Source organism: Phocoena phocoena, chromosome 11 (assembly GCF_963924675.1).
Source record: "Phocoena phocoena chromosome 11, mPhoPho1.1, whole genome shotgun sequence".
NCBI classification, from domain to species: Eukaryota; Metazoa; Chordata; class Mammalia; order Artiodactyla; family Phocoenidae; genus Phocoena; species Phocoena phocoena.
This window is the reverse complement of record NC_089229.1, coordinates 51,264,157-51,290,099: the sequence shown is the minus strand read 5'-3', so window position 1 is coordinate 51,290,099 and position 25,943 is coordinate 51,264,157. Positions and strand designations below refer to the sequence as shown.

Genomic DNA, 25,943 nt, shown 5'->3' with positions numbered 1-25,943 from the left:
TAATCCCACTTACATGAAAGACTCTTTGATTACCACCTTGACATTGTACATATCTGACCACACTACATCTATCAGCTTGTCTGGATGGAGTTCTCTCCCCTATTTGAATCTTCTCTGGCCCTGTGACCCTGTAGATGCTGTTTCTGCAAATAATGTGAGTTTTCCATATCCCAATTATAATTGGACCTAGTCAGTGTAGGTGGGCAAAGTTTAAGAGTGTTAATGTCTTCTTTGTTAACTCTCTTTACACAAAACTTTGCATATATTTTTACTATAAGACTGCACATTGTATTGATTGTTTTTCTTATCTTTTCTGCTACAGTATGTGCTCCCCTAAGGCAGAAACCTTGACTTATTCATTTTTAACTTTCCAGTACACATCACAGTTCTTAATTCACTGTAGATGTTTAATAAATAGTTGTAGAAGGTATGAATTAATATTAGGCTCAACAGTTTATGTCTTCAAAGAATTTATAATCTGGGAAAATAAAGCAGAAGCAACTGATGACATTTGAGAATAATTGCAATATATTATATTAGCTCATGTAAATAGTACCCTGCAGGGTAAATACACTAGTACTAAGGATATTCAGATGGAAGATCAGAGTAGGGGTGAATTTATCAGGATATGTAGACTTGGAAGGAAAACTTCCTTGAAAATATTTTCTTAGTTTATCTATTCAAACCTTCAGTATGGAAACCAGAAGGCCAATTTTATCATTCAACTATGCACCACTAAACCATATGGTCTTGTTTAATTCAAGAAGTTTAAAATGGTGTGTTGCCGTGGCATGCTTATACGTCCATTAATGTTAATTAGAACTCTGTGCATGCATCAATAGAATATAACTGAAACTGCTCTGTAGAACTGTCTTATATGAAGTAATAGAAAAACAGCAAGAAGGCATTAAATGTGATTATTACTATGAGAAATAAAGATATGATTTTTCTCACATATAGAAAGGAAAACAAATCCTTACCTTAAAAAGAAACAATTGTCTGCTTTCTGATCCCTAAGATCTAGAGTTTTTGTTTTTTGTTTTCCTTTTGTGTTATATTTAGGACTTAGAGGACAGATGAAATTAAACTGAACCTAAATGTAAAAATCAAGAATGTTTTTAAAAAATGGAAACTAAGTTGAGGTACTAATTTTATACTTTCTTTAGTTATGGATGTTCCCTGCTACCACCTGAAGCAGGGAGTTATTGAACTGTCTCCGAAGGGTAAAAACATTGTTTGGCCAAAGGATTTTGCTCTCTAGGCCTATCAAAAATTCATCACCAAAGAATGTCTGTTGAGTATCTTACACATAGCTCCAGGTTGGGAATGATGATCTATAGTCTGAAAGGGATGACATTAAATACATAGAGCAAATTAGCAGAGACCGCATGTCTAATTCTGTGTTCATCATTCAGCCAAGTACTCTCTGAGAGCTATTTTGAGTATACCACTTGGCTTAAAGGATTTCACTAGGAAGGAAGGAAGGTAATGTCAGACAATGTCTGTACTAAGATATGCAATTGTAAATTTCCAGATGTAAAAGCATATTCTTTTTTTGTTGTTTACCTACTCCATTCATATTCAGGTTTTAGTACTTGCGTTGCAATTACTTGTCTCCATCTCTACCACTGGAGTATGAACTTTTCAGTGTATTCATCTCTTGCATTGGCCATTTCCACTGGGTGTTCAGAAAGCTCTCCTTTCCGATAGCAGCATAGTCAACTTCCTCTCCTCCTTAAGGCAGGGCGGTGCTCAAAAGTCACATCCCTGAGTCTTACCTTGACCACTCTATTTAAGGTTACAGCCCTTACTTCTAGCACTCCCAGTCTTCTTTGCCCTGCTCAGTTTTGCTTTTTTTCCATCCTGTATACTTATCACCTTCTAAGAGGCTATATAGTTTTCTTACTTATTTTCACTGTGTTTTATCTGTCTTCCCCTACCCCCGCTGGAATGGGAGCTCCATGAATGTAGGATCTTTATTTTGTTCACAGATATATCTTAAGTACTTAGAATAATGCCAGCGTATAGTAGGTGCTCAGTAAGTAATATTGAATGAATGAATGAGTATTTTTTAGCACAGTGCCTGGAACTCTGTAAACACTCAACATTTTTGATGACTTAAAAAACCAGTAAGAAAAATGTCAGATCAGTGGTCCTCAAAGAAAGTCCTACAGCCCTAGTTGCATGGAAACCAGAGGACTGAAGCCAGAGTGGCATGGCATCTTAGATTGTATGTTAATCTCAGGAATGTTTTCCCTGTATAGGTCTACGTTGAGAGAAAAAAATCAGAAAAATTGAGCATGCTTCTACAAGCATGGAGCTTTTCTTTCTTGTGCTTTGCATTTTTTTCTTAAAGCCTTTATTAAATTACTAGAGTGCAAAACACAAGAGAAAAATGGTTCATGGCATATAATTTTATATTCTGTTATAAAAATGGACTAGATTTGGTTTTTATAAATGCCCACTTATTTAGAAATTCCTAACACTACTACATCTGGGATAAAAGTTTCTTTAATTTCCCAGTATGACAGACTAATAACCAACTGAAAATTATAATTTATAGTGAAAATTAAAATACACCATTTTTAAATATAGTAGCAAGATATTTCAACATGAACTTTACTGTTTTAACCTAGTTAATTCAAAGCAAAACAAGATAGTCTTATCTCTTATTCACTTCTTATTTTGGGAAGATATTTAATAGTTTCATTTTTTCTGATCCTAGGACCAAAATTAAAGTTATGGGATCTTTGGATTTTGTTTTGTTTTGATTTTTTGCACTGAAATATAAGATTTATGACTTAAAAGTGCTCTAAGATTTAGTTAACAGATTTGATTTACTTCTAAACAGGACTTTAAAAAGCCTTTCAACGTTTTATAGACTTTGTGAGAATCCCGTTTGAACCTTGTCACTGACCCTGTGCTGAAGGAGTGAACACAGAGAATACAGACATTGGCTAATAGACAAATGTTTTTACTTTTCTGGATGTACTGTAGCGATTATTACTTTTCTCTCTTATTATCTTAAGTTGTTAGTGATAGTTTTCAAGCTGAAAGTTATTGCATAATTTAAGAAGAAAGAAGAAATTTGTAGCATAATTTTTCCATGGGCATTGCAGTCAGATAGCCTGGGATTTGAGTCAGTATATCTACTTGCTGCTTGTCCTTAGTAAGTTATGTTATAACCTCTCTGAGCCTCAGTTTCTGTATCTGTAAAATGGGTGTGACATTTACCTCCTAGAATTATTGAGAGGATTAAATGTAGTTACATGAAAGTGCCTAGAAACGTGCCTGGCACATAGTAGGCACTCAAATTTTAATTTTCTTCTCTTCTTTCAATTCTCATTTTAATCATTTTTAAAGGTAACTTGTGAGGAAAATACTGTTCTAAGGGAATTATTATGGAAAAATAATTACCAATAAAATATTGCAACACACTGAAATACCTGATCTGGTTACCTTTTAAAATACAGTTTTAACTTCAGAATTCACTGTAATCAAAATGATAATATAATACTGCATTTGTTTAGACAGTGTTTGTTAAGTGCTAATTGCTATGATCCTTATAGCAGACCTCTGAGGGTGGTAGCACATAGAGAGACCCATTTGTCTGAGGTCACGTGACTAGGAAGCAGGCAAGGCAGAAAGTGAACTCTAATTCAAGACAATACTGGCTTTGAGGCAACAATATGGAACAAGCTTTGATATAAAAAGAGACTTTGGGCATATTTTAGCAAATAAATGCCCTTGGATAGGGTTCAAGGTGGGTCTGATATATACCAAAGTTACTCTGTATGGAATGGTGTTATGATTAGATACCAAAGTGGCAATATTACCCTCTCAAATATGCTTTGTGTTGCGTGTGTATACACATATGCTCACTTGTGGCTTCGAAGTACTCTATTAACCATTTAAATAAAGGAAAAAATCTTTCCCTAACATACTTCTAAGCCAATTTAGGGGTCATTGAACAGATGTCATATAATACTAATGTTAAATTACCCTGTGTAATAAGAAAATTACAGTACCTAAGTGAAGATAGTAAAGGGAAACCATCCAATGAATTATTCTAGAATTTCAAAATGAAATGATTTCTTTGAAATTAACAGTGGCACCACATGACTTTAGAAAAGTGAGTCTGATAGGGAAAAGGGAAATTAGAGACAAAAGTGAAGCCTTTCTGTGTTTATATATGCCAGTTTTTGGTTATGATGCTAGGAGAGCTAATGTAATAGTACAGCTTTCAATTGTCCAGGAAGTGTATTATTATTAAACTATGTGGCAAGAAATTTATTAAAATCTGACTAACTTTTCATTGTTTAGTATTAAATCACAATGGTTGTTTCTAGTCCACATATACTTCCTTTTGCTATTAGGTACACTTTAAAAGCCTAATTATTTTGAGAACATAGTATGACCAAAGAATAAAAATGTACAAAGTTTGACAACTTTAAATAAACACTAGCATTTCTTAAAGAACAAACCTCACTTACAGTTAGGAAACAATATTTATATTTAAGGTTGAAAAGCCAGGATGTAGGAAAATTTTGCTAATTTGGAAGATGACCTTTAAGTGCACCAAAACCAAATAATTTGTAGGCTATGACATAGGGCACATTCCTACAAAATTTGTGTGAATACTGCTTTAGTGGTTCTTGAAAGACAAACAAAGAAAGCTGGAATGAAATCTTTATCCCCCTTACAAATAAGACGGAGACTAACAAAAGAGTACAGCAGCACTCTTTCAAAGCTTGCCATTAAAACGAGGTCTCTGTAGCACAGCTAATGAGATGGTTCATAGTAGAAAACAATCTGTTTTTAAGAATGTTTAGATCAAAAGTAATTTCTAATCTATGAAATAAAGTTTTTTCAATACCCTTCATTCACCAGTGAAGCTTTTATGTTTGTCTTATTTACTTCAATCAGATGTTTTCAATTTTACCTTTTTTCCTTGTACAAATCCTTGACATGGTTCGTCAATACTGACCAACAGTTTTATTCTTTTTCTTCAGAAAAGAGAGATTTTTGAGAGAGGGAGAATGAAAAAGAGAGAAACATCTTTGCCTAAACGATTTGCAAGCATCTGTGCTTTAAGCTACTTTTTATGAACACTCCTTAGTAAATGACTCAAGGTAAAAAAGCAGAAAAGCATCCAATGTTAGGAAATTGCAATCCAATACCATGTAATTTAAACCTGCAGTTGCTTCTCTTGTACTAAATGACATACAGATGGGTAGCTTAGTTCTCTCAACTTTGGGAACACAATTGGCCTTTTTGTATGAATGAACGTATATTAACAAAAATATTTTAGACAGAATTGTTTAATTCTAATTGTATAGATTTTAATTATCTGTGCCATTGGAAAGAATAATTTTAACCAAGTTATTCTGTCATGTTAGATTTACAATTAATGAATTTTGGGGGATAAAATCCACAAAGATACAACCCTTTCAACATACAAAGCAATAAAAACAAAAAGTTACTTTTTAAGACGTCTATAGCAAATTGAGCAGAGACTCACCTATCACAGCCAGTTCTGCATTCAAGTTGTGGAGAGGCTTGTTCTGACAGGACAAACATTTCTCAGGGAAACATTTCTATCTCTTAGAAAATATTAAAAGTGTAAGTAGTAGGCATTTGCATAAAGCCTAGTGTAATATGGGGTTCAGTGAGATGAGAGACCAACATGCCATTAGTGTGATTTGCCAGCTGTTCCTGTGGATCTTTTCAGGCCAGAGCAGGGCCAACATCCTTTGTGGAAGGTCAGAAGAGGCGCTATTTGACAACCCACAGGCCTACTCAAAGGTGTGTTTTGCTGTTTGGCTCTGGTTTGCTCTTTTGCTGCCTCCATATTTTCTCATAGAGAATCAACCACTCTATCTTGGTGGCCCTGATTCTGGAAGCTGATATCCTTCTTCAGTCCCACAATCAGAGTCAGTGGTTAGTTAAGTTTCTCCTGTTTTAATTTCAGTGATCTCGTATACTATGACATTAGGTGCCTTAAAAGTAAAAGAAGTAGAAAGCATTTCTATTCCTAAATCATATTTCTTTTATGTTTCAAAACAAATTGAGTTTAATATTTGGGGAACTGAGCAAGCTTTCTTTCAGTAATTTCGTAACATGGTAGGAAATTTTTGCATGTGGTGACATCTGCGTGCCTCTTTCGCACTGTGATGGAAAAGCAAAGAAAAGCAATTTTACTGCAGTGAGTAAGGGTTGCCGTGTCTGGAGTTATTGATCATCCCGTGGTACTCATGGGGGATTGGTTCCTGACCCCCTGCAGATACCAAAATCTGAGGATGCTCAGGGCCCTTATATAAAATGGTGTAGTATTTACATATAACCTATGCACATCCTCCCTTATACTTTAAATCATCTCTAGATTACTTATAATACCTAACACAATGTAAATGCTATGTAAATAGTTGCCTTAGCATGGCAAATTCAAGGTTTGCTTTTTGGAACTTTCTGGAATTTGGGGGGGGGAATATTTTCCATCGTGTTTGGTTGAATCCATAGATGTGGAATCTGTGGATACAGAGGGCCGACTGTATTTCTTTTCAGTCATTTGTTCAGGTAAGACAAAATACCCCATATAAGCGGGTGTTGTCTGGACATTTTATTGCGGTCTGTATAAGTTGAAGTAAAAGTTAACATTGTTATTAGAATCTAATTAAAATTATTTTACCATTCAAATATATTTAGCCAGTGAAGTCTTCCTAAGTATACTTTATAAAAAGAAAAATGTAGGTCTCTAAATAAAATCACATTCACTTTTGCTTTTCTTTGTCTTTCCTCCCTCCCTATTTTTCTCACTCTTTCTTTGGAACTTCTTGATTCTGCATTAGTGTAAATGCCTTCTCCTGCAGTCTATTAAATGTTTCTTGCTGACCGTTTAAGCGCGGTAAGATACAGTCTTGCAAGAGATATTTGTTTTTAAGGACTCTTCAGAACCTAGTGAAGCCTCTGACAGAATCACAGAGAATTCCTAGCTGTGGAAAGATACATCTTTAGGGTTCAATAAACAAATAGGATAGTATTTAAATCACCCAGGTTGGAAATTGAATGAGGAAGGTTTCGGGCTATTCTAATAAACGAATGGAGAGTTATTGTTTAATATAATATGCCCATCCTCTTATATATACAGCATAAATGCTTATAAATAGAGTTATGCTTTTTGAATTCATTTGAAAAAAAAAGAAATTCAAGGTACTGGGAGACGTAAAGTATGTATCCCCACCTTGTGAATGTTCAATGGGTTTTTACTGTTGCCTGCCAGCAGCTTTGGCTATATAGCACATTGTCAGTGCTCCAGTGGAATCACCTGAATCTTGAGTCCCATTCTTTTTAAACTGAGAGAAATAGGCAGCTGCAGTTCAGGTAAGTTTGTCTACTGTGTTAGGGACTGACCTGGTCATTGACAAGTGACTGCAGAAGCTGTGCTGTGATGGCCAGCCAAAGCAGTTACTTAGGATCCAAGCTAAAAGTCCTCCTTCTCCCACATCCTCTCTCTTTCCAGGGTCATGTAGGGATAAAAAGAGCTGTAAGGTGGTCTTTTCCCAGCAGGAACTGAGGAAGCGGCTGACACCCCAGCAGTACCATGTCACTCAGGAGAAAGGGACCGAAAGGTAAGGCGAGCTTACGAAAACGCCATTAAGCAAGAGCTAGTTTTCTTCATTCTCCTTATCCCCCTGCCCCACCTTTGAATCCTCTTCCTTGCCACTTAATTTAAAGGATTCTATACTTATTTGCTAAAGTCTACAAATTAGTATCCTTGAAAAGGTTGAAAATGGTATTGCTTAGATTAAGACTAAGTTTTATTTATTCTTTCTCCCATTTAATGAACACTCTATCTTTTGTAAAGTCACAAGGCTTTTGTTAAGGGCCTGTTTCTAGTTTACTACAAAATGTGTGGAAGTAATAGCGATTTAGGTACATTTTTTGGGAAGACATCAGAGTAAGCAAAACCATGAGGGACATGGCACTTTGCCAGGATACTGAAAATTTGAAGGTGGCCATTGTAAGTATAGACGTTTTGGCTGCAAAAAGAAGGTAGCATAATTTAGTTCCTTTCTACCCCACTCCAATTTCTTTTTGAAGCACATGTGGAGAAAGTATTTATTGGCTCATTTGTGGTTGGAATGTCAAAAATTTTCAATAACTGCCCTCACATGGCTTTGGTCCTTGGAAGTTTGCCCTAAGTCCTGAAAAAAGAGTTTGTTCACTTCCAAGACTGTTTGTAGTGAATAAAGTCTCTCTCAGCTGATTCCAGCTCAAAGGTAACTTGCCAAAGTCCAACCATTTTGTTGTCTAATTTATACCATGGAGCTTGGCATAAGGCTGTAACTTACCTCTGATCCAAATTTATTAATGATGTAACTTCTTGTTTTCATTCATGAACTGAAAGAGCTCTTTACCACACGTGGGGTCTTTGTTAATAGGCAACACTGTCTTCCTGCCACAGTATATACTGTTTACTGAATTCACCAAATGCTGAATCTCTGACAACGTATACCTTTACTGCACGATGAGTTAGCGATGGACTTCGGTCTTGGTCCAAGTCATCTACCCGTCCTGTTGTGTACATGACTAGCAAAATGATTTAATGCACACAAACAACTAGAGATTAGGTCATTCTTAAAAATTCTGTTTATAAAAAAATTGGACCTCATAAAGAGGGTGAAAGGATAATAAAAACAAGCTGCAGAGCACAGACTTTTTGTTGGGCTAGCACAGCTGATTTGTATTAGCTGAATGACCTCCTAGCCTTTAAGATTGTTAACTTAGAAAAATATTCCCTTAAAGCTGCAATATTCCTTTTCAAACCAAAAAATAAGACTCCTTCCACTGGAAGTGTTGGACCCTTCTGCATTTTCTGGTATATACTCTTGGACACTGTAGAGTAGCAGAAATCTTATGTAATAATGTTTTTTTTCTGTGAATCTGAACTACAGGCTTTTTTTTTTTTAATAGGAAAAAAGTTTTCTAAGCATTACATAACTAGATGGCCTGATTTTTTAAAAAATTTAACCCACAGTAGTTTGGAGTTGTTATATGCACATTTTATTATACAGATTTGAAATGTATTAGTAATGTTCAGATTTCCATATGTTTGGTCTATTCTCATTTTAGGACAAAAAGCCCTTGAGAGTTTTCTTAGAAAAATGTATTTTAAGCAAATAAGTTCTATAAGAAATAATGCTAACTTGTTTAATTAAATTTTTTTATGCTCTGTTTATTGTGTATCAGTGCCTTCGAAGGAGAATATACACATCACAAAGATCCTGGAATATATAAATGTGTTGTTTGTGGAACTCCATTGTTCAAGTAAGTATGTTAAAAACCTATGGATATGGACAAATCACAGATGGCAACAAACTTGGTATTGTCTGTTCACATTAGAATCTTTCCATTACTAAATTTTCTTTTTTCTAATTTTTCTATTCCCCCCCCCCCACCAAAACAAAAGTAATTATTGACTTTCATGATAAACTACCAGTTTGGTAGACTGGCTGATTTCTCATTGTTTGGATCTTTAAAATACCTAACGTTAACTTGTTCATCTTAGTAACCATGGTGCTTAGCAGAGCTATAAAAGAGATTTTGGTGAACGTAGAAATGTCTATGTATTTATTGATTTTTCTGTCATCAAGTGATGGCCCTAAATTTATTTATTTGGCCATGATGGAAGTTCTCTGTGTACATCTTTCAGATTGAATAGTATCCACCAAGTTGATTATTCATACTTCTGCAATGAAGGGCAATAGCTGTATTGAAAACAAAATGGGAAATATAATCGATACTTATGCATATATAAGTAAATTACATACTCTGAGTTTTGCATTAATCCAGAATCTTTGTTTTAAAGATCCCAATAGTTTACTATAAAACAGGCCAGTACATAGACTTTTTCAACAGAATAGTTGTATTCTGGAGATTATGGATCTTAATCAAGAAAGAAAGCTCTTTACTAAAAATTTATTTATGTAGGTGGAGAAAATCCTAGAAGCCCTGTACTTCCCATAGGGATGCTGATTTGGGGGAATAAAAAGAAAGAAACCTTAATTGAGAGTAAATGTCATTTATTTAAAACAGAATTACAGACTTCTTAGGGGAAATGAACAAACAAGAATCTGATATGTGTAGCAAGTAAAACATACTTAACATCTCTCCACAAATGTTTCCTTTTGAAAACACTAGCATTTACAGATTTCCCAGAAATAACAGGAAACAGTAGTTTCCTTGAAAAAAAATTTTTTTAAGTTTAAAACCTTTCTTAACTTGCATAAACCTTATTGCACATTAGTGTTGGTTGAGAATCTGTTCTGAATTCTTACGTATTTATTCTTTCTGTTAAAAAAACCAGCCCTTCAAATTGTCACCCATTTCCTCTCAGAAAACACACGTCTTTATATTTCAACACCTTTAGTTTGTGTCATAATAGTTGATATAACACTTAAGATAGTTGCTGAGCCATGTTAAACTTGTTAATATCCCAAATGGTAAAAACTGGCCACATCTCCTTTGCTTTTTGTTTAAGATTCTTCATTTCTTTCCCTATTATGTGATTCAGTAAAGTAGTGGATCTAAGGAAAACTTACTGTTTTAAATAAGAAACAGAACCACTGTAAATGAAGGATTTAACCCATGTGACATCTTGAGTCACAAATAGTAAAAGCAAGACCCTTATCCAAACATAGGTGCTGCTGGGGTTCAGGATTTCATATTTGATGTGATATTGACTCTAAAGGAAACTTTAGCATTCTTGTAAGGAAAGCTTTTGTTTTCTAAGTTTTTAAGGAATGTAGTTTAATATTTTTTATTCTATATTTAAAAAAAAAAAGTGTGCTTCTCCATACTTGGTTTCTTGTCATTTCTAGGGGGAACAATATCCCTGCTTTGGCCTTAATTGTAGAATACAGTATTCTTTGTCCTGGTGCTGCTTTCTTAGTACTGGAGAACTTGTGCCCTGGGTGGCCACAGGGCATGGGGCCACAGGGCATGGACAGTTTTGAGGGAAGCAATTTTCTGGTCCTTAACCACTATACAATACACTTTCCTGAAACTGCTGTCTGTATCTGAGAGAGTCTGTAGTCGGCCACCTCTTCCTTCCAATCTCCTCTGTCATAGTCGCCCTTCTCCCACTTTACAAAAGATATCATACCTTCCACCCATCCCAAATATTACTATGACTTGTTGTCACAGGATAAAATCTTCAAGGCATCAAGCAAAAGGACAGTTCAGGAAGGCATTACTTCTGAAGGAGAGACCCATGAAAGCAAGGCCAAAAAAAAAAAAAACTGAGAAATATTGAACTGGTAAAAAAGTATTGAAACAGTATTTCATCTTGGAAAGGCTCAGTCTGCCTGCCAGCTGTCTGCTTATCTGTCTCTCCATCTGTTGTCCGTCTATCCATTTTCTACCAGTCTTAAGTGAGATGTGTGTCATGAAAACATGTATCAACATATTTATTCAAAAATTTTAAATGAAAGTCTTTGTGTGTGTGTGTGTGTGTGTGTGTGTACAGGAAATAAGTCTGATTTACTTGATAGACAGGACAGTGAGGACTGCCTTTGCAAATTAGGTTATATGGTGGGCTTCTCCCGTTCATTAACTGATCTAGATATGTCACTCTAAGATTTTGACAGAAATATATTTTAAGCATGTCTATATACAGAACACCAGGTAATTTATCTTTTTTCAATTATTTAAATTTTTGATAAGAAATTTTAGCTGTCACTTTAAAATGTATGAGGAAGGGTGTATCAGTCAGCACCCAATATGGATACAGAAGCCGCACAGTAATTTGAACAGGAAAGTTTAATGTAGAGAGTTACTGTGTGTGACAGAGGATTATGGTGATGAGGGATTGGCTAGTAAGAAGTAAATAGAAATTCTAAAGAAGACAAAGATAGCAAATATAGGAAGCTATCATGGCCCCTAGGGCTGAGATAGAGCCCAAGGAAGAGCTTTCCCTGCAACCCGCCCCCAGCCTTTCTGGGGCTGATGGCACAGGAGTCACTGGGGCCATGATGTTGTAAATTTCTGGAAATCTGCCTTCTGGAATTTGCTAGAAACCTCCCCTCTGGGGTGCTGGGGAAAGCTCTTTGCTGGGAGGTGTCTCCCTGGGAGTGCTCCACTACAAAACTACCTGAGGGAAGTGCCAGGGGAGGCTGCTGGCCACCAGGTACTGCTCACTCCTGTGCGCTCCAGAGAAGCCAGGAGCCTGTCACCTGAGAGGCAGTGAAAAGGGCTGGGGGCTGGAGAGGCTGCGCATGCTAAGGAGCTGGGTGCTGGGGAAGCCGCCCACGTTGCAAGGGCCTGCAAATAGAGAATCTGCATGCACTGCGTGAGCCAGATGCTAGAAAAGCCACGGGCTCTGCAGGAGCCTGTTGAGAAAGCATACTGAAACCAGGAAGGAAGAACCTCTTTCTCCTGCAATCCTTCTCCTGTGCCCTCTACTGACAAGGTTTAATATCATGTTAGCTGACAAAGAAAAAAATATTTAAAGGTCCCAGATCCATTTTAGCAGAGCAGGCAAGGAAGATGGATTTAGAGGTGAGAGGCAATAAATAAATTGGTAACTGGCACAGAGTCTCTCTGTTTTGTTTTCAAAATTCTTTTAGGGGTTCGTGAGCAAAAGTTTGAAAACCACTCAGTAGTCTAGTGTATTAATGGCAGCACTATCAGACACCCTCTGGAGATAGCTGGTTTCGTACTTTGAACACAAAGTGTAGGAAACAATTGAGGTGCGTGTGTGTGTGTGTGTGTGTGTGTGAGTGTGAATGAGAAAGTGTGTGGAGTGTTTGTTTGTTAGAGAGGAGGGAGTGAGGTGGAAAAGACTACATAGAGGAACAATGTGAGAAATAACAGTGGGAGGGAAACAGATAAGAAATAAAAAGAAATAAGAAGGAAGTGCTGAGTTTAAAAATGCCCATCATTAGCGCTATGAAAAGGTTGTTTTCCCAACTGCTATTCCTGTTATCTTATTGACACTCTGTGTGTGTGTGTGCATGCGTGCAGCATTCACATATATGTGTAATTCTCATCATTTACTTGACTGATATATATATGTATATATAATACTTCCTTACAAAAAAGACCATTCAAACTTGTACTCTACCCTAAATACACTCCCTCTCAACAATATACTGCTTTTTTACTGCTTACCAAGTACAAGAACCTTATTCACAGGCTGCTTTATAAACCAAATGTGTAATTTATTCCATGGTTCACATTTTCTTTACATTCACAAATTCTACCAAGCTAGTTTATTTCTCATATACTACTACTGACTTTCAGTTAGTAAATTAACTGACAGAAGTAAGAATGTTCTCTCCTCTGGTTATCTGAACTTCTAAACTTTCATAAAATGAATTTGTTGAACATCAGATAAACCAGAAAAGGCATTGGTGAAACAATCTAATTCAGTAAGTATTTTTGACATCTTGTACTTTGCTCTGGCTGACCCTTTGCCAGGTGTTGTGAAACAAAATAAACTTATGAACTATTTTTTTCCTTAAGGTGCTTATAGTTTTGTTGGAGTGATAAGAAAAACACAATAAACAGTTACAAAGTGTGGAAAAATAACATTAAAGTCTATCTGAATATGACTGTTTGATATGCTTTCATAAGTAATAGGAATGTATACGACTGCATCAAAGTAGGGCCTGTTTTCATGGAGGAGAGGAGAACACACTTTACCAGGCAGAGAATATCTGATAGAAAATGCCATATGAGACGAGGAATTAGAGATAGGATCAAAACTGGATTTTTCAAGGACATAATTATGAGATTGGTCCAATAGGAGTGGGGAGGTAAGGTATGTTGGGAGGAATGGAGAAATGGCTGGAGGGTTAAAAAGGACCAAGTAAGGAAGCCCTGGGATCCCAGAGAAGACACTTAAGTTTCTGCTTGAAATTCTTTAAGCCTTGGCATCCTTTTCTCCAGGAAGCCCTATCTGAAACTTCCGGGTTGAACTCTAGTGTCCTTCATCTCTGTTCCCATAGCACCTTGTATGCACTTCCATCATTGCATTTTCTGCTGTGTTCTGTAATTATCTGTTTATGTGCCTGTTTGTCCACTAGCAAGTAAACTCCACAATTGCAAGGCCGTGCCTTAGTCGTATTTATACCTCTAGTCCCTGGCATGTAATAATCACTAAATATTTGTTTGTTGATCAGATGCATGTCTGAACTTTGTGAGACAGGTTGTGGAGAGACTTTGAATAAGACAAAAGCATGATGAAAATGGGAATTAAGCTGTAACAGTTCACAAGATAGATTTCTGGAGCTGAAAAGAGAAGGGAATAGGGCTTTTACAGCTTCAGTGGGAACTTTTTTCCTTGTTAGCTGATAAACCTCAATGTCATCCATGTGTGATCAGCTCCTGATAATTTTAAGACTTTCAAGAACCACGTAGGATAGTTTTTATTTTCTATACATTTACTAATAAGGCCTTGCACTGAATTAATAGCTCATTTTACACAGGTTCACTAATGAGGGTGATGATAATAATAATGGTAATAATAATAATAATCAAGAGCTAATACTTACATAGCACTTACCTCTTGCCAGGCATGGTTCTAAGTGCTTTATATATATGAACTCCTTTCATCTTCACAACAACACATTTTATAGATGAAGAAACTGAGAGGATAATTGTCTTGTGAAAAACAGACAGTATACAAATGGATTTAAAATGGCAATACTCAAACTTTTAGAAAAGAATAAAGTTAAATAATTATAAGAAAATAAAGTTTTAATATTTTGTTTTGGTCACTCGAATCTGGTTATTTTACTCAGCATAATTGGAACAAATGGAACACACAGACACACACACCTCAATTCCTTAAAAAATTTGCCTTTGTCATAGTAAATATTTAAGTTGACAATTGAAGACCATTCCAGTCTAGGGAGGGCTGAACCAAAAGTAAATAGATCCATCATGGTAGATCATTAAGAAAAACTCAGCTTCAGGCTGGTTGTTATCCTTGGGGAAGTCCCTTGGAATCCTGACAGGAAGATGTAGCCAGTATTCAGGAAACCATCAGGCCATGCAACATCTGCAAAGTAGGGCAGCAGCTGGATTCATGGGCTGGATTCTAGTTATTAAAATTGGAATGTCACTTTATTTTCACTATTAACCCCCCATTGCATTTTCTCAAGTAGCTGTGTTCCAAATTTTTACCACTTTTTTTTTGAATTCTCTCCCTACTTTTCTGAGAAAATTGAGGCCACCTGACATGAGCTATCTTAAATGTCTTTCCTTCTACCTTGAAATTTCTTTGTATCTTCATTTTTATCAAACAGTCAAAACAAGCACAGGCTAAAAGCAACTGGTGGAACCAGTTGAATATTAGCCCAGATGTGTGACCTCAAATTCATCACCTATAAAATGGGGAAAATAAAACCAAACAGGTGTTAAGAACTAAATGCAGAAAAATGCCTAGTATATGGCAGGTATTCAACAATGTTAAGTTCAAGTGGGCCTGACCAAGTTTGGGGAACGTATCATACTATCACAACAGCCTAAGAAGCTCCTTGTAATGTGAGAAAGTGCAGGCTTTACTAGAGAGAGTCTGACTGTTAACAGTAGATGTTAGTGTGATGAGTCACTGCTCCAGCTGTGTTGCTACATTTCAAATGGGACTCTGCTGCAAAACTATTAACACATGCTGCATTTCACATGCGCCTCCTGTGCAGTCTTATTCCAGGCTACTAGAAAATTTAAGCCCTTTTTCAGCTCTTTAAGAACATAAGCCCTTTCACTGAAGAAATTCCAGTTCAATGCCACACACAATTTACTCAACTATACTGTTCCATTTACCACTAAAGGAGACTTTCAACATAAGCTTTTCCCCTTCTGGTATAGTGGGGATTTTTTTGGTTTGGTTTTGTTTGTGTGTGTGTGTGTGTGTGTGTGTGTGTGTGTGTGTGTGTGTTGGAGGTGGGCAGACGTGAAAGCAGGGAGGGGGAGGAGAAGGGGGAGGGAGAGATGGAGTTTTCCATCCTTACTTTCTATTCAAATCCTGTTTTTCCAACCCTTTCCCTATCCACATGATAGTTACTCATAAACCATTCCAGTCACTATGGAATTCTACTAGGGAGAGTAACATGAACTTAACTTCAAGCTTTCTTTTTATGGAACACCAGCTGGAAATTGCTCATAATTCTAGCAAATGTTTCTTAACCTTTAACAAAGTACATTTAACTTGAATTTAAAAGAGCTGAATTGCCCTTCACCTCATTTTAAATCCATAAAAAAGTAAGCTTTTCAGTATAATGAAACCATTATGAAATGAACTAGATTTCTGAATAGTGACTTAAGCTTTTGTTATATCTAAATAACTCATATATTACTTTGAAGAGTGTACAAAATTGACTTCTCTCATTCCATTGACCTTCCTGTCCTGTCCCCACATACAGTGATTTATAGGAAAAGAATCTGTAACGTAGGGAGGTACTTTTCTGTCTTCATTTCATCTGAAAGCTCAGGGCGAGACAACAGCTAGATTGAAAGAAAAGTACTTCCTGGAGCTACTGGCAAAGATAGGGAGCGAAAAACATTGTTAGTGCCTGACTCATTAAACCATCAGAAAAAAGAAACAAAAGAAAAACATAAATAGTATAAAAACATAGCATAAAATAAAGGAAGGAACAACTCCATTTTGAGAAACTGGAAAACTATAGTAAGGCATGATTCAAAGTTTTAACAGTATGCAAAGATAATTATAACTGCATTTCCCTAAATAAAAACTATATACCCACATATAGAAAAATTGAAGCAATAACTACACATAAAATCCCTGGATAGTTGAAACTGGGTATATGAGTATTTGTGTATATATATGTGTGTGTTTGGGGGGAAGAAAAGTGGGGAAAGAGCAATCTTGCCTTGTATTTCCTAAACTACAATCCTAGTTCTTTAGTTAAATTTTCAGATGTAGACAGAAATAACTTAGATTTTTCTTAGTGAATTAGAATGGATAGAATAAATTAGGAAACAAAATAGGCAAATTTTTTTAAACTATAATTCATGTAAATTTATCTTGTTTGTATAAACATGCATCAGAAAATCAATGAACATGTTATTCAAGTAGGGCAGCAGCTGGATTCATGGGCTGGATTCTAGTTATTAAAATTGGAATGTCACTTTATTTTCACTATTAATTTTCACTATTAACAGACTTTGAAATTATTTAAAGACAGCTTATAAAAAATAATGTACACGTTTTATCCTGTACTTCTGAGGCAGTCCACAAAGCTGCTCTTCTTATAAATGAATAATACTTTTTTCGAAACATGGTCATCAATGCAATAAGAATTGCATAAATTTTCACTCAGAGACATGTCTTCAATGGGTTTTATACGTGGATAAGTGACCTAACACATTACATTATCAAAGAAAAGTGCAGAAGCCATCCAGAGTACCAAGTGGAAATAAAGTTTTGTAAAGTTCCAGCATGGACTTGCTGTATAACCATAAGCAAGTTACTTAAACATTCCATCTCATTTTTCTCATCTGTAAAATGGTGAGAATAACATCAACCTTTTCTAGCTCATAGCATTACTGTACCAAATGAAATAATCACACAAAGATGCTATTAAAGATACAAAGAACAAACAGTTCATACAGCTTAATACAAAAAGAAAACAAACAACCCAATAAAAAAATGGGCATAAGATCTAGACATTTCTCCAAAGAAGACATACAGACGGCCAACAGGCACATGAAAAGATGCTCAATATCATTAATTATTAGAGAAACGCAAATCAAAACTTCAATGAGGTATCACCTCACACCTGTCAGAATGGCCATCGTCACAAAATCTACAAACAATAAATGCTGGAGAGGGTGTGGAGAAAAGGGAACCCTCCTACGCTGTTGGTGGGAATGTAAATTGGCGCAACCACTATGGAAAACAGTATGGAGGTTCCTCAAAAAACTAATAATAGAGTCACTGCATGATCCTGCTATCCCACTCCTGGGCATATATCTGGACAGAACTATAATTAGAAAAGATACATGCACCCCCAGTGTTCACAGAAACACTTTATGATAGCCAAGACATGGAAGCAACCTAAATGTCCACTGAGAGATGAATGGATAAAGAAGATGTGGCACATATATACAATGGAATATTAGTCAGCCATAAAAAAGAATGAAATAATGCCATTTGCAGCAACACGGATGGACCTAGAGATTATTATATTAAGTGAAATAAGTCAGACAAAGATGAGTATCATATGATATCACTTATATGTGGAATCTAAAAAAATGATACAAATGAACTTATTTACAAAACAGAAACAGATTCACAGACATAGAAAACAAACTCATGCTTAACCAAAGGGGATAGTGGTGGGGGGAGATAAATTAGGAGTTTGGGATTAACATATTCACACTACTATACATAAAATAGATAAACAACAAGGACCTACGATATAGCACATTAAAAAATTATTGTCAATATCTTGTATTAATAACCTACAATGGAAAAGACTCTGAAAAAGAACAGATGTGTGTATATATATATATATGTGTGTGTGTGTATAACTGAATCACTTTGCCGTACACCTGAAACTAACACAACGTTGTAAATTAACTCTACTTCAATTAAAAAATAGTTTAAAAAGATATAAAGATATAAGTATAAAGTAAGGTTTGTGAAAACTGTGCAGCTTTAAATAAATTTACATGGTAAAGTATAAGCAGCCGCAAATCTAAAATTAAGTTAGTTTCTGTCCAATCATTTTTTTAAAAGTTTAGTCTGGATTCTAAATTCCCCAAATAATGGAACTTAGATGAGTAACTGATAGTTTTAATACATTAGAAGCTAGAAACTTCTTGAGAGAACACATCATGGCAGAATTTTTGTAACCCACATCTGCACCCCGTGCGGGGGCGTAAACCTTTGCATATCCAGGCTACTTAATTATTTGTTAAATAAATGGTTTAATTCCAGTAAATCAAGAGTAACCGCAGAGTTGAATGATTCAAGTTGATACTGGAATGGTGGAAGTATAAATAAATACTTGGTTATGGAGTCTTTAGATTATTATCCCCTACCACACTTTCCAAAGTAGCTTCTATAGACCACCCATGGAATTTAATTTTAGAGGATGCTTATTTCAGCAATAGCATTGCTTGCAACTGCAAAGATACACTGATTTCAACTAAGGGAGAGATGGAAATGTCTATGGCTGGGATCTTTTACAAGGAAACATTGAAAAGAGCAAAAAAGTGAAAATAAACAGTGTCAGCTACCGAAAGCTGTATCAGAAGAAAAGTTCATAGTCAAACATGTTTATTAAATATAAGAAAGGTTAAAAATAACTGAACTAAATAGTGACTCAAAATGCTAGAAAAATTACAGCAAGAACAACAAAATAAACTGGGATAAAATGGCCTCCTTTTTCCTCAAGGCATTTGCCAATTCTAGGCAAGGGAAGAAAGGTAAAGATTCCAGTCGATCAGAAGCAGAAGTGCCAGCAGACTAGGATTTCTCAGCTCCAGCACTATTGACATTTGGGCTGGATAATACTTGGTTGTAAGGGGCCACCCTATACATTGTAGGATGTTTAGTAGCATCCCTAACCTCTGTCCATTAGATAGCTCTGTCCACTAGATAGATCTCCCCTGCCCTGTCCCCCACCATTGTGACAAACAGAAATATTTCCAGGTATTATCAAATACCCCCGGGAGGGGGTAGAGGGGGGCCAAAATCACAATTGATCTAGACAGTCTACAAAACAATAATCAAGCTCTGATTTGTAGGGTTTACTGATTTCTATGGTACAAATACTTCCACCATAGGCTATTTCAAGATACAACTGTGATGGAATTGGGAAGAGATGTGTAGTGACACCATTATATAGCATTTCTGTAATTCAAATACAGCAGATATAAATAACAACAGTTAAATTTAGTTAAAAATTCAGACGTGAATTTTGAGTATTATCTTTGTTTTTAATATAACTTATTTAATTATAAGTTTACATAATTTGTTTTTAATAATGTCTGTGTTTAGCAACTGGATCCCAAAGTTCCCAAAATTTTAACAGTAGGCTCTCTTGAGCTTTGCACACCAACATAATGGAGACAAATCAAGGGTAGACCAAATTTATCAAAAACTGCAACCCAACCCCAAGTGAGCTCAGTCCCTGATTAGATTAAGGTAATCTTTCCCTCGTTCCCCTCCCCACTCCAGCTGCCTATCAGAGGATAGGATAAACCTTCTGTAGAAAAAGATTACATCATCATCATTCAGAGTCCAATTTTTCATAGACAATGTCTGGCATTCATTAAAAATTACCAGGCGTACCAAAGTAAAGGACCGAGGGAAATAAATTGACAAAAGCAACAGGTCTATAGATGGCCCAGATATCCAGATATTTAAGTCATCAGGCACAGACTTTAAAAATAACCGTGAGGGCTTCCCTGGTGGTGCAGTGGTTGAGAATCCGCCTGCCAATGCAGGGGACATGGGTTCAAGCGCTGGTCTGGGAAGATCCCACATGCTGTGGAGCAACTAAGCCCGTGCGCCTCAACTACTGAGCCTGCGCTCTCAAGCCTGGGAGCCACAACTGCTGAGCCCGAGTGCCACAACTACTGAAGCCCACTTGCCTAGAGCCCGTGCTCCGCAACAAGAGAAGCCACTGCGATGAGAAGCCTGTGCACCGCAATGAAGAGTAGCCCCCGCTCACCACAACTAGAGAGAGCCCGCATGCGACAACAAAGACTCAACGCAGCCAAAAATAAAATAAATAAATAAATTTATTTTTAAAAACCCCAAAAACAGTGATTAATATATTCAAGAAAATAGATGGCAAGATGGAGAATTTCACCACAGAACAGGAATCTATTGTAAAGAATAAAATAGTTCTAGGGCTGAAAATGCAATAACTGAAATATAAACACATGAGATGAATTTAATAGCATATTAGACATAGAAGAATGCAGGATTAATGAACAGAAAACAGGTCAGAAGAATAGATTCAGGCTGAAGTTAAGAGAGCCAAAAAAATGTAAGGTTATTGAAAAGATAATACAAGATACACAGTTTCAGGGCTTCCCTGGTGGCGCAGTGGTTGAGAGTCCGCCTGCCGATGCAGGGGACGCGGGTTTGTGCCCCGGTCCGGGAAGATCCCACGTGCCGCGGAGCGGCTGCGCCCGTGAGCCATGGCCGCTGGGCCTGCGCGTCCGGAGCCTGTGCTCCGCAACGGGAGAGGCCACAACAGTGAGAGGCCCGCGTACCGGAAAAAAAAAAAAAAAAAAAAAAAAAAAAAAGATACACAGTTTCAGGTTTAACATATTAGAGTCACAGAAAGAGAAGAAAAAGATAATAGGAAAGAAGCAACATTTGAAGATAGAATTTTCCCAAACTGAGGAAAAAACTCAAGTCACAGATTCAAAAAGTGCTACAAATCTGAAACAGGATGAATACAAATAAAACCACATCTAGGCACATCACAGGCAATCTGATGAAAATCAAAGGCAAAGAGAAAATATTAAAAGCACTTGAATAAATTAACTTGAAAAATAAAAAATTAGAATTAAGTAAATCCAAAATGTTGATCTTAGAAAAGGCCATTTCTATCAATAAAGTGGACCATTTCTATCAAGTCTAGTCAAGAAAGAAAGGGAGAAAAAAAGAACATAGGTTCAAAACTAGGAATGAAAATGGGATAAAACCAAAAATATGGAAAAAAATATTTTAATGTAAGAGAATACCATGTATAACCCTATTCTCACAAATTTTAAATCTCAGCATAATTTTCTAAGAATAAAATACAAAGTCTGACTAAAGAAGAATTATAATTGAATTGATCAGTAACTCTAGAAGAAATTGAGAGTTATCACAAACCGGCTTAGACTTTTACAGAAAAAAAAAAAATCATTATTCCTGTGCTATTACAAACTGTATCAATTACAGAAAATAGAAGAAAGTTTACCAACTTCTTTGACAAATGTAACATACCTCTAAAACCAAGATGTGACAAAGACATTACAAACGAAGGAAAACTATAGACCAATCTGATTTATGAAAGTAGATGTAAGGATCTTAAATAAAGTATTAGCAAAAGTAATATAACATTGACATATATACACTGATATGTATAAAATGGATAACTAATAAGAACCTGCTGTATAAAAAAATAAATAAAATTCTAAAATTAAAAAAAAAAAGTAACGTAACACTGTGTTGAATAAGTAATATGCCATGGTAAAGTAGGGTTTATTTCAGGAATGTACAAATAGTTCAGTACTGGGACATCTTTGGAAAAATATGATCATTTTAGTATATTCCCAGAAGAGATTTTATAAAAATTCAAAGTACATTCTTTAATTAAAAAAAACTCATAGTGAAATACGATTAGAAGGAAATACTATGTTTTATCAAATCTAAGAAGCCCTTAATCAAAGGATTTATTACTTCAAGTAACACTAAGAAAAGAAAAAACCTGCGAAGTAAATTGTAAAATGTTTATCACAGATGCATCCAGGTTTCAGAGATGTTAACATGTTTGAAATAAAAAGTGCCCAATAGAATCAATGAAATACATACTATAAATAGTGCTGGGGCAACCAGCAAAGTATTTAAAAACTAAATTTAGATCCCACCCTCAATATCTTACAACCCAGTGCCTTATACTCCAGTAAAGTCTAGGTTAAATAAAAAATTTAAATATTAACATTAAGATCATACAAGTCCTAGAGGAAAATATAAGTGGGAACTTTGTATAACATTGGGGTGAGGTAAGCCTTTCTAAACAAGATTCCCAAAGAAGAAATCAAAAAGAAAAGATATATTAGGTTGGACCACCTAAATATTTTACATTTCTATAGATCAAAACACTATTTTAAAAACTGGTAAACAAACGAACTGGCAAAATATATATGCAATTCATGTGACAGACAGACAATATTCAAATCAACTGAGAAAGACAAACATTGGAAAAATGGGCAGAAGATATAAACAGATACTTTTCAAAATAAGAAATGTAGGTAGTAAGCATAGGGGAAAATTATCCACCAGTTAGTAATAAAAAGCTGAAGTAAAAGGAGGAATAGTTCTTTATGTATCAAATTAGCGAACATTTCCAATATCATCAAATCCAGTGTTGGTCAAGGTCTGGGAAATTAGCACTGCTGGGTAGAGGGTGAATTGGTAGTAACCTTCTGGACAGTTTAATAAGCTATGTCAAAAGTCTTAGAAATCTGTATGCCATTAATCTAGCAAATACACTTCTAGGAATTTATGCTAAAAAGTCATGTTTATGCATAAAGATAAAGCCACAAGCATGCTTTTAATCACTCTTTTTATGATAGCAAAAAAATAATTTAAATATCCAAAATAGAGGTCTAGTTAAATAAACTAGTGAAAATATACATGGCATTTCAAATAATATTGCAAAAGAATATTTAGTGATCTGGAAAGCAATTTAAAACAAATTTAAAAGTTTACAAAACAATAATTATATATGACCCTGTATTTGTAAAATACATGTATTTCCACATATATGAAAACAGTTTAGAAGGTTATGTACCATATGTTAACAGTAGTTATCTCTGGGTGGTTGGATTGTAGGTGATTTTTTTTTCTTATCTATCCTTCTAATTTTTTTTTAAAAGATGAACATGTATTTTGGGGGGTAATAAGAAAAATATTTAATATTAGTATTACCTTTACTCAATGTTACAAACACTAAACTATTTATTTATTTCTATCTCTTGAACATGGGTTTGGTGATTTTTGTTCTTTTTTTTAATCTTTCTTTTTCTTTTTTAAAATTTTTATTGGAGTATAGTTGATTTACAATGTTGTGTTCATTTCTGCTGTACAGCAAAGAGAATCAGTTATGCATATACATATATCCGCTCTTTTTAGATTCTTTTCCCATATAAGTCATTACTGAGTATTGAGTAGAGTTCCCTGTGCTATACAGTAGGGCCCTATTAGTTATCTTTTTACCACCAAATTTACCTTTTCCCAGTGATAATTTGAAAGAATGAAATGGAATGTAATTCCACATTATGTAATTCTGTCCATTTAATAATCTATTCACACCTCAAGTAGCTACTTTACCCACTGCCTTCTAAGTTGTTGCTTCTTTTTTTTTTTTTTTTTTTTTTTTTTCTATTTTATCCCTAAGTGACCTGTAATGGTGATGATAACCCAGGGAAGGCAGCCACTGAGAGCTTAGACTTAGCTCTAACCTTCTATTCACCTACCTTCTCTTGGCCTCCAGTTCAAGCATCGTTTCAAATTTTATTCCTCCTCGTGACTGTCTTCTGTCTTCCTATAGTCCTCACATAGCCCTATTCCCAGACATCTGGAGGTAATTGATGAAGGATGGGACCCCAAAGTCAGAAAGTTTTTATTTATTTCCAAACAGACTTATTTTAATAAACTGTTTATCATGTTTGAATTAGGGATTAAAAAAAAACATCGAATGAAGACTCACCATGTACCAAGCACTTTAAAGAAAATTATCTCCTTTATTCTTTGTAACCTAAATAGAAAATCAAAGTTCACAAAGGACATGTAATTTAGTCAAGGTAACAATGGCAGTCAGAGATGGAGCTAGGACCCAAATTCAGGGCTGCCTGACCCCAAAGGGACCCCTCCTTAGCTCCTGTATTATGTTATAATTCCTCCCCGATTCTAGTTGATTGTTCTTTTTGCTTAGTAATTCACCATCTGGTAGCCATCGCACGCTGGTGTTAATTGGTGCTAATTTTCTGATGATGGCCAAGTGACTATACTTGGATTTTAAAGTGGAGAAAGCTATGATTAAGGTGCGGGACATGAGGTTAAAGTCACCACTTTCCCCACTTACTGTGTGTGATTTTGAATAAGCTACTTAACCTCTATGAGCGTTAATTTCCTCATTTGAAAGATGAGGATAATACCCATGTCACAAGGACTTTTGAGGGGATTAACCAGATAATGTTGAAATGTTTTGTAAGTGGAAAAAACACTCTGTAAATTTGGAACATTGATTCTAAAACAGTGTAAGGATTGGCATAAATTGCAGTTTTCAGAGCTAAAGTTCAGTAGAGAAAGGGAGGCATGCCACTTATTTAGAACAGAGACCAGAGGTCTTTTAGGTAAGTAACGCTTTAAAATTCTGGAAGTTATATCTGTTTGCTGCGTGATTCACATTCTAGTGGTTATTGCAGATTGGTGTTGATCATAACAAGTAGCAATTTGCTGCAGGGGATGGAAGAGGGAGGAGATGATTTTGCTTGTCCAGCATAAAGGCAGATCTAGAGAAACCCAGGAGACAATAGATAATTGACAGTCCTACTCTCTGACAAGTTGGCTCGACTATATCCTGAGTGCTCTGCGGTTCAGTATAAAACCCTTGCTTTAAAAGGTTTACAGACAAAATGGACCACATTCAACAAAGAGCAACTGATGGTTAGGAGACTCAAAATGATGTAACTTGAAGAGATGAGGGAAGAGAACTGAAAATGCTTAGTTTAGGCAGAAAAGAGTCATGGAACCTTCATGGTCTACTTTAGCAGTTTGCAAATCTGGCTGTCTGTTAGAATCACAGACCCCAAGCCTCTCCCCCTCAAAATTCTGATATAGCGAGGCTGTGGTGGAGCCCAGAATTTTTTTTTTTTTTAAAGCTCTCCTCTAATTCTTATGATTGGTTACCATGAGTCTAGATGAGGCTTAAGGAAGATTTGCCTTAGGGTGATGTCAATAGGATGATGTAAGGGAGGGGAAAAAAAACTACAGACAACAGACAGTAAGAGCTGAAAAGATTTATCAACTGTCAGAATACGAGATTGGTGAAAAAGCTGTTACTAGAGATTAATTTGATGTTTAACACCTGGCTTGGGAGGAAAGGTGATGAATTCAGTTTTGGAAGCCTGATAGATTTCAGGTTTTAACCTAAAATTTCAGGTACATCAGTATTCCCCAA

At 35.7% G+C, this 25,943-nt stretch overlaps 1 protein-coding gene across 2 annotated transcripts in view; it reads left to right on the top strand.

The window, feature by feature from the left end:
* Positions 1-25,943, top strand: part of MSRB3 (methionine sulfoxide reductase B3) — a 162,597-nt gene that overhangs the window by 42,218 nt on the left and 94,436 nt on the right. For both annotated transcript variants that reach the window (XM_065887644.1, XM_065887645.1), the window contains exons 2-3: positions 7,520-7,628; positions 9,250-9,327. In XM_065887644.1, the coding sequence (XP_065743716.1) occupies positions 7,520-7,628; positions 9,250-9,327 (187 nt within the window). The remainder of the gene's footprint in view (positions 1-7,519; positions 7,629-9,249; positions 9,328-25,943) is intronic.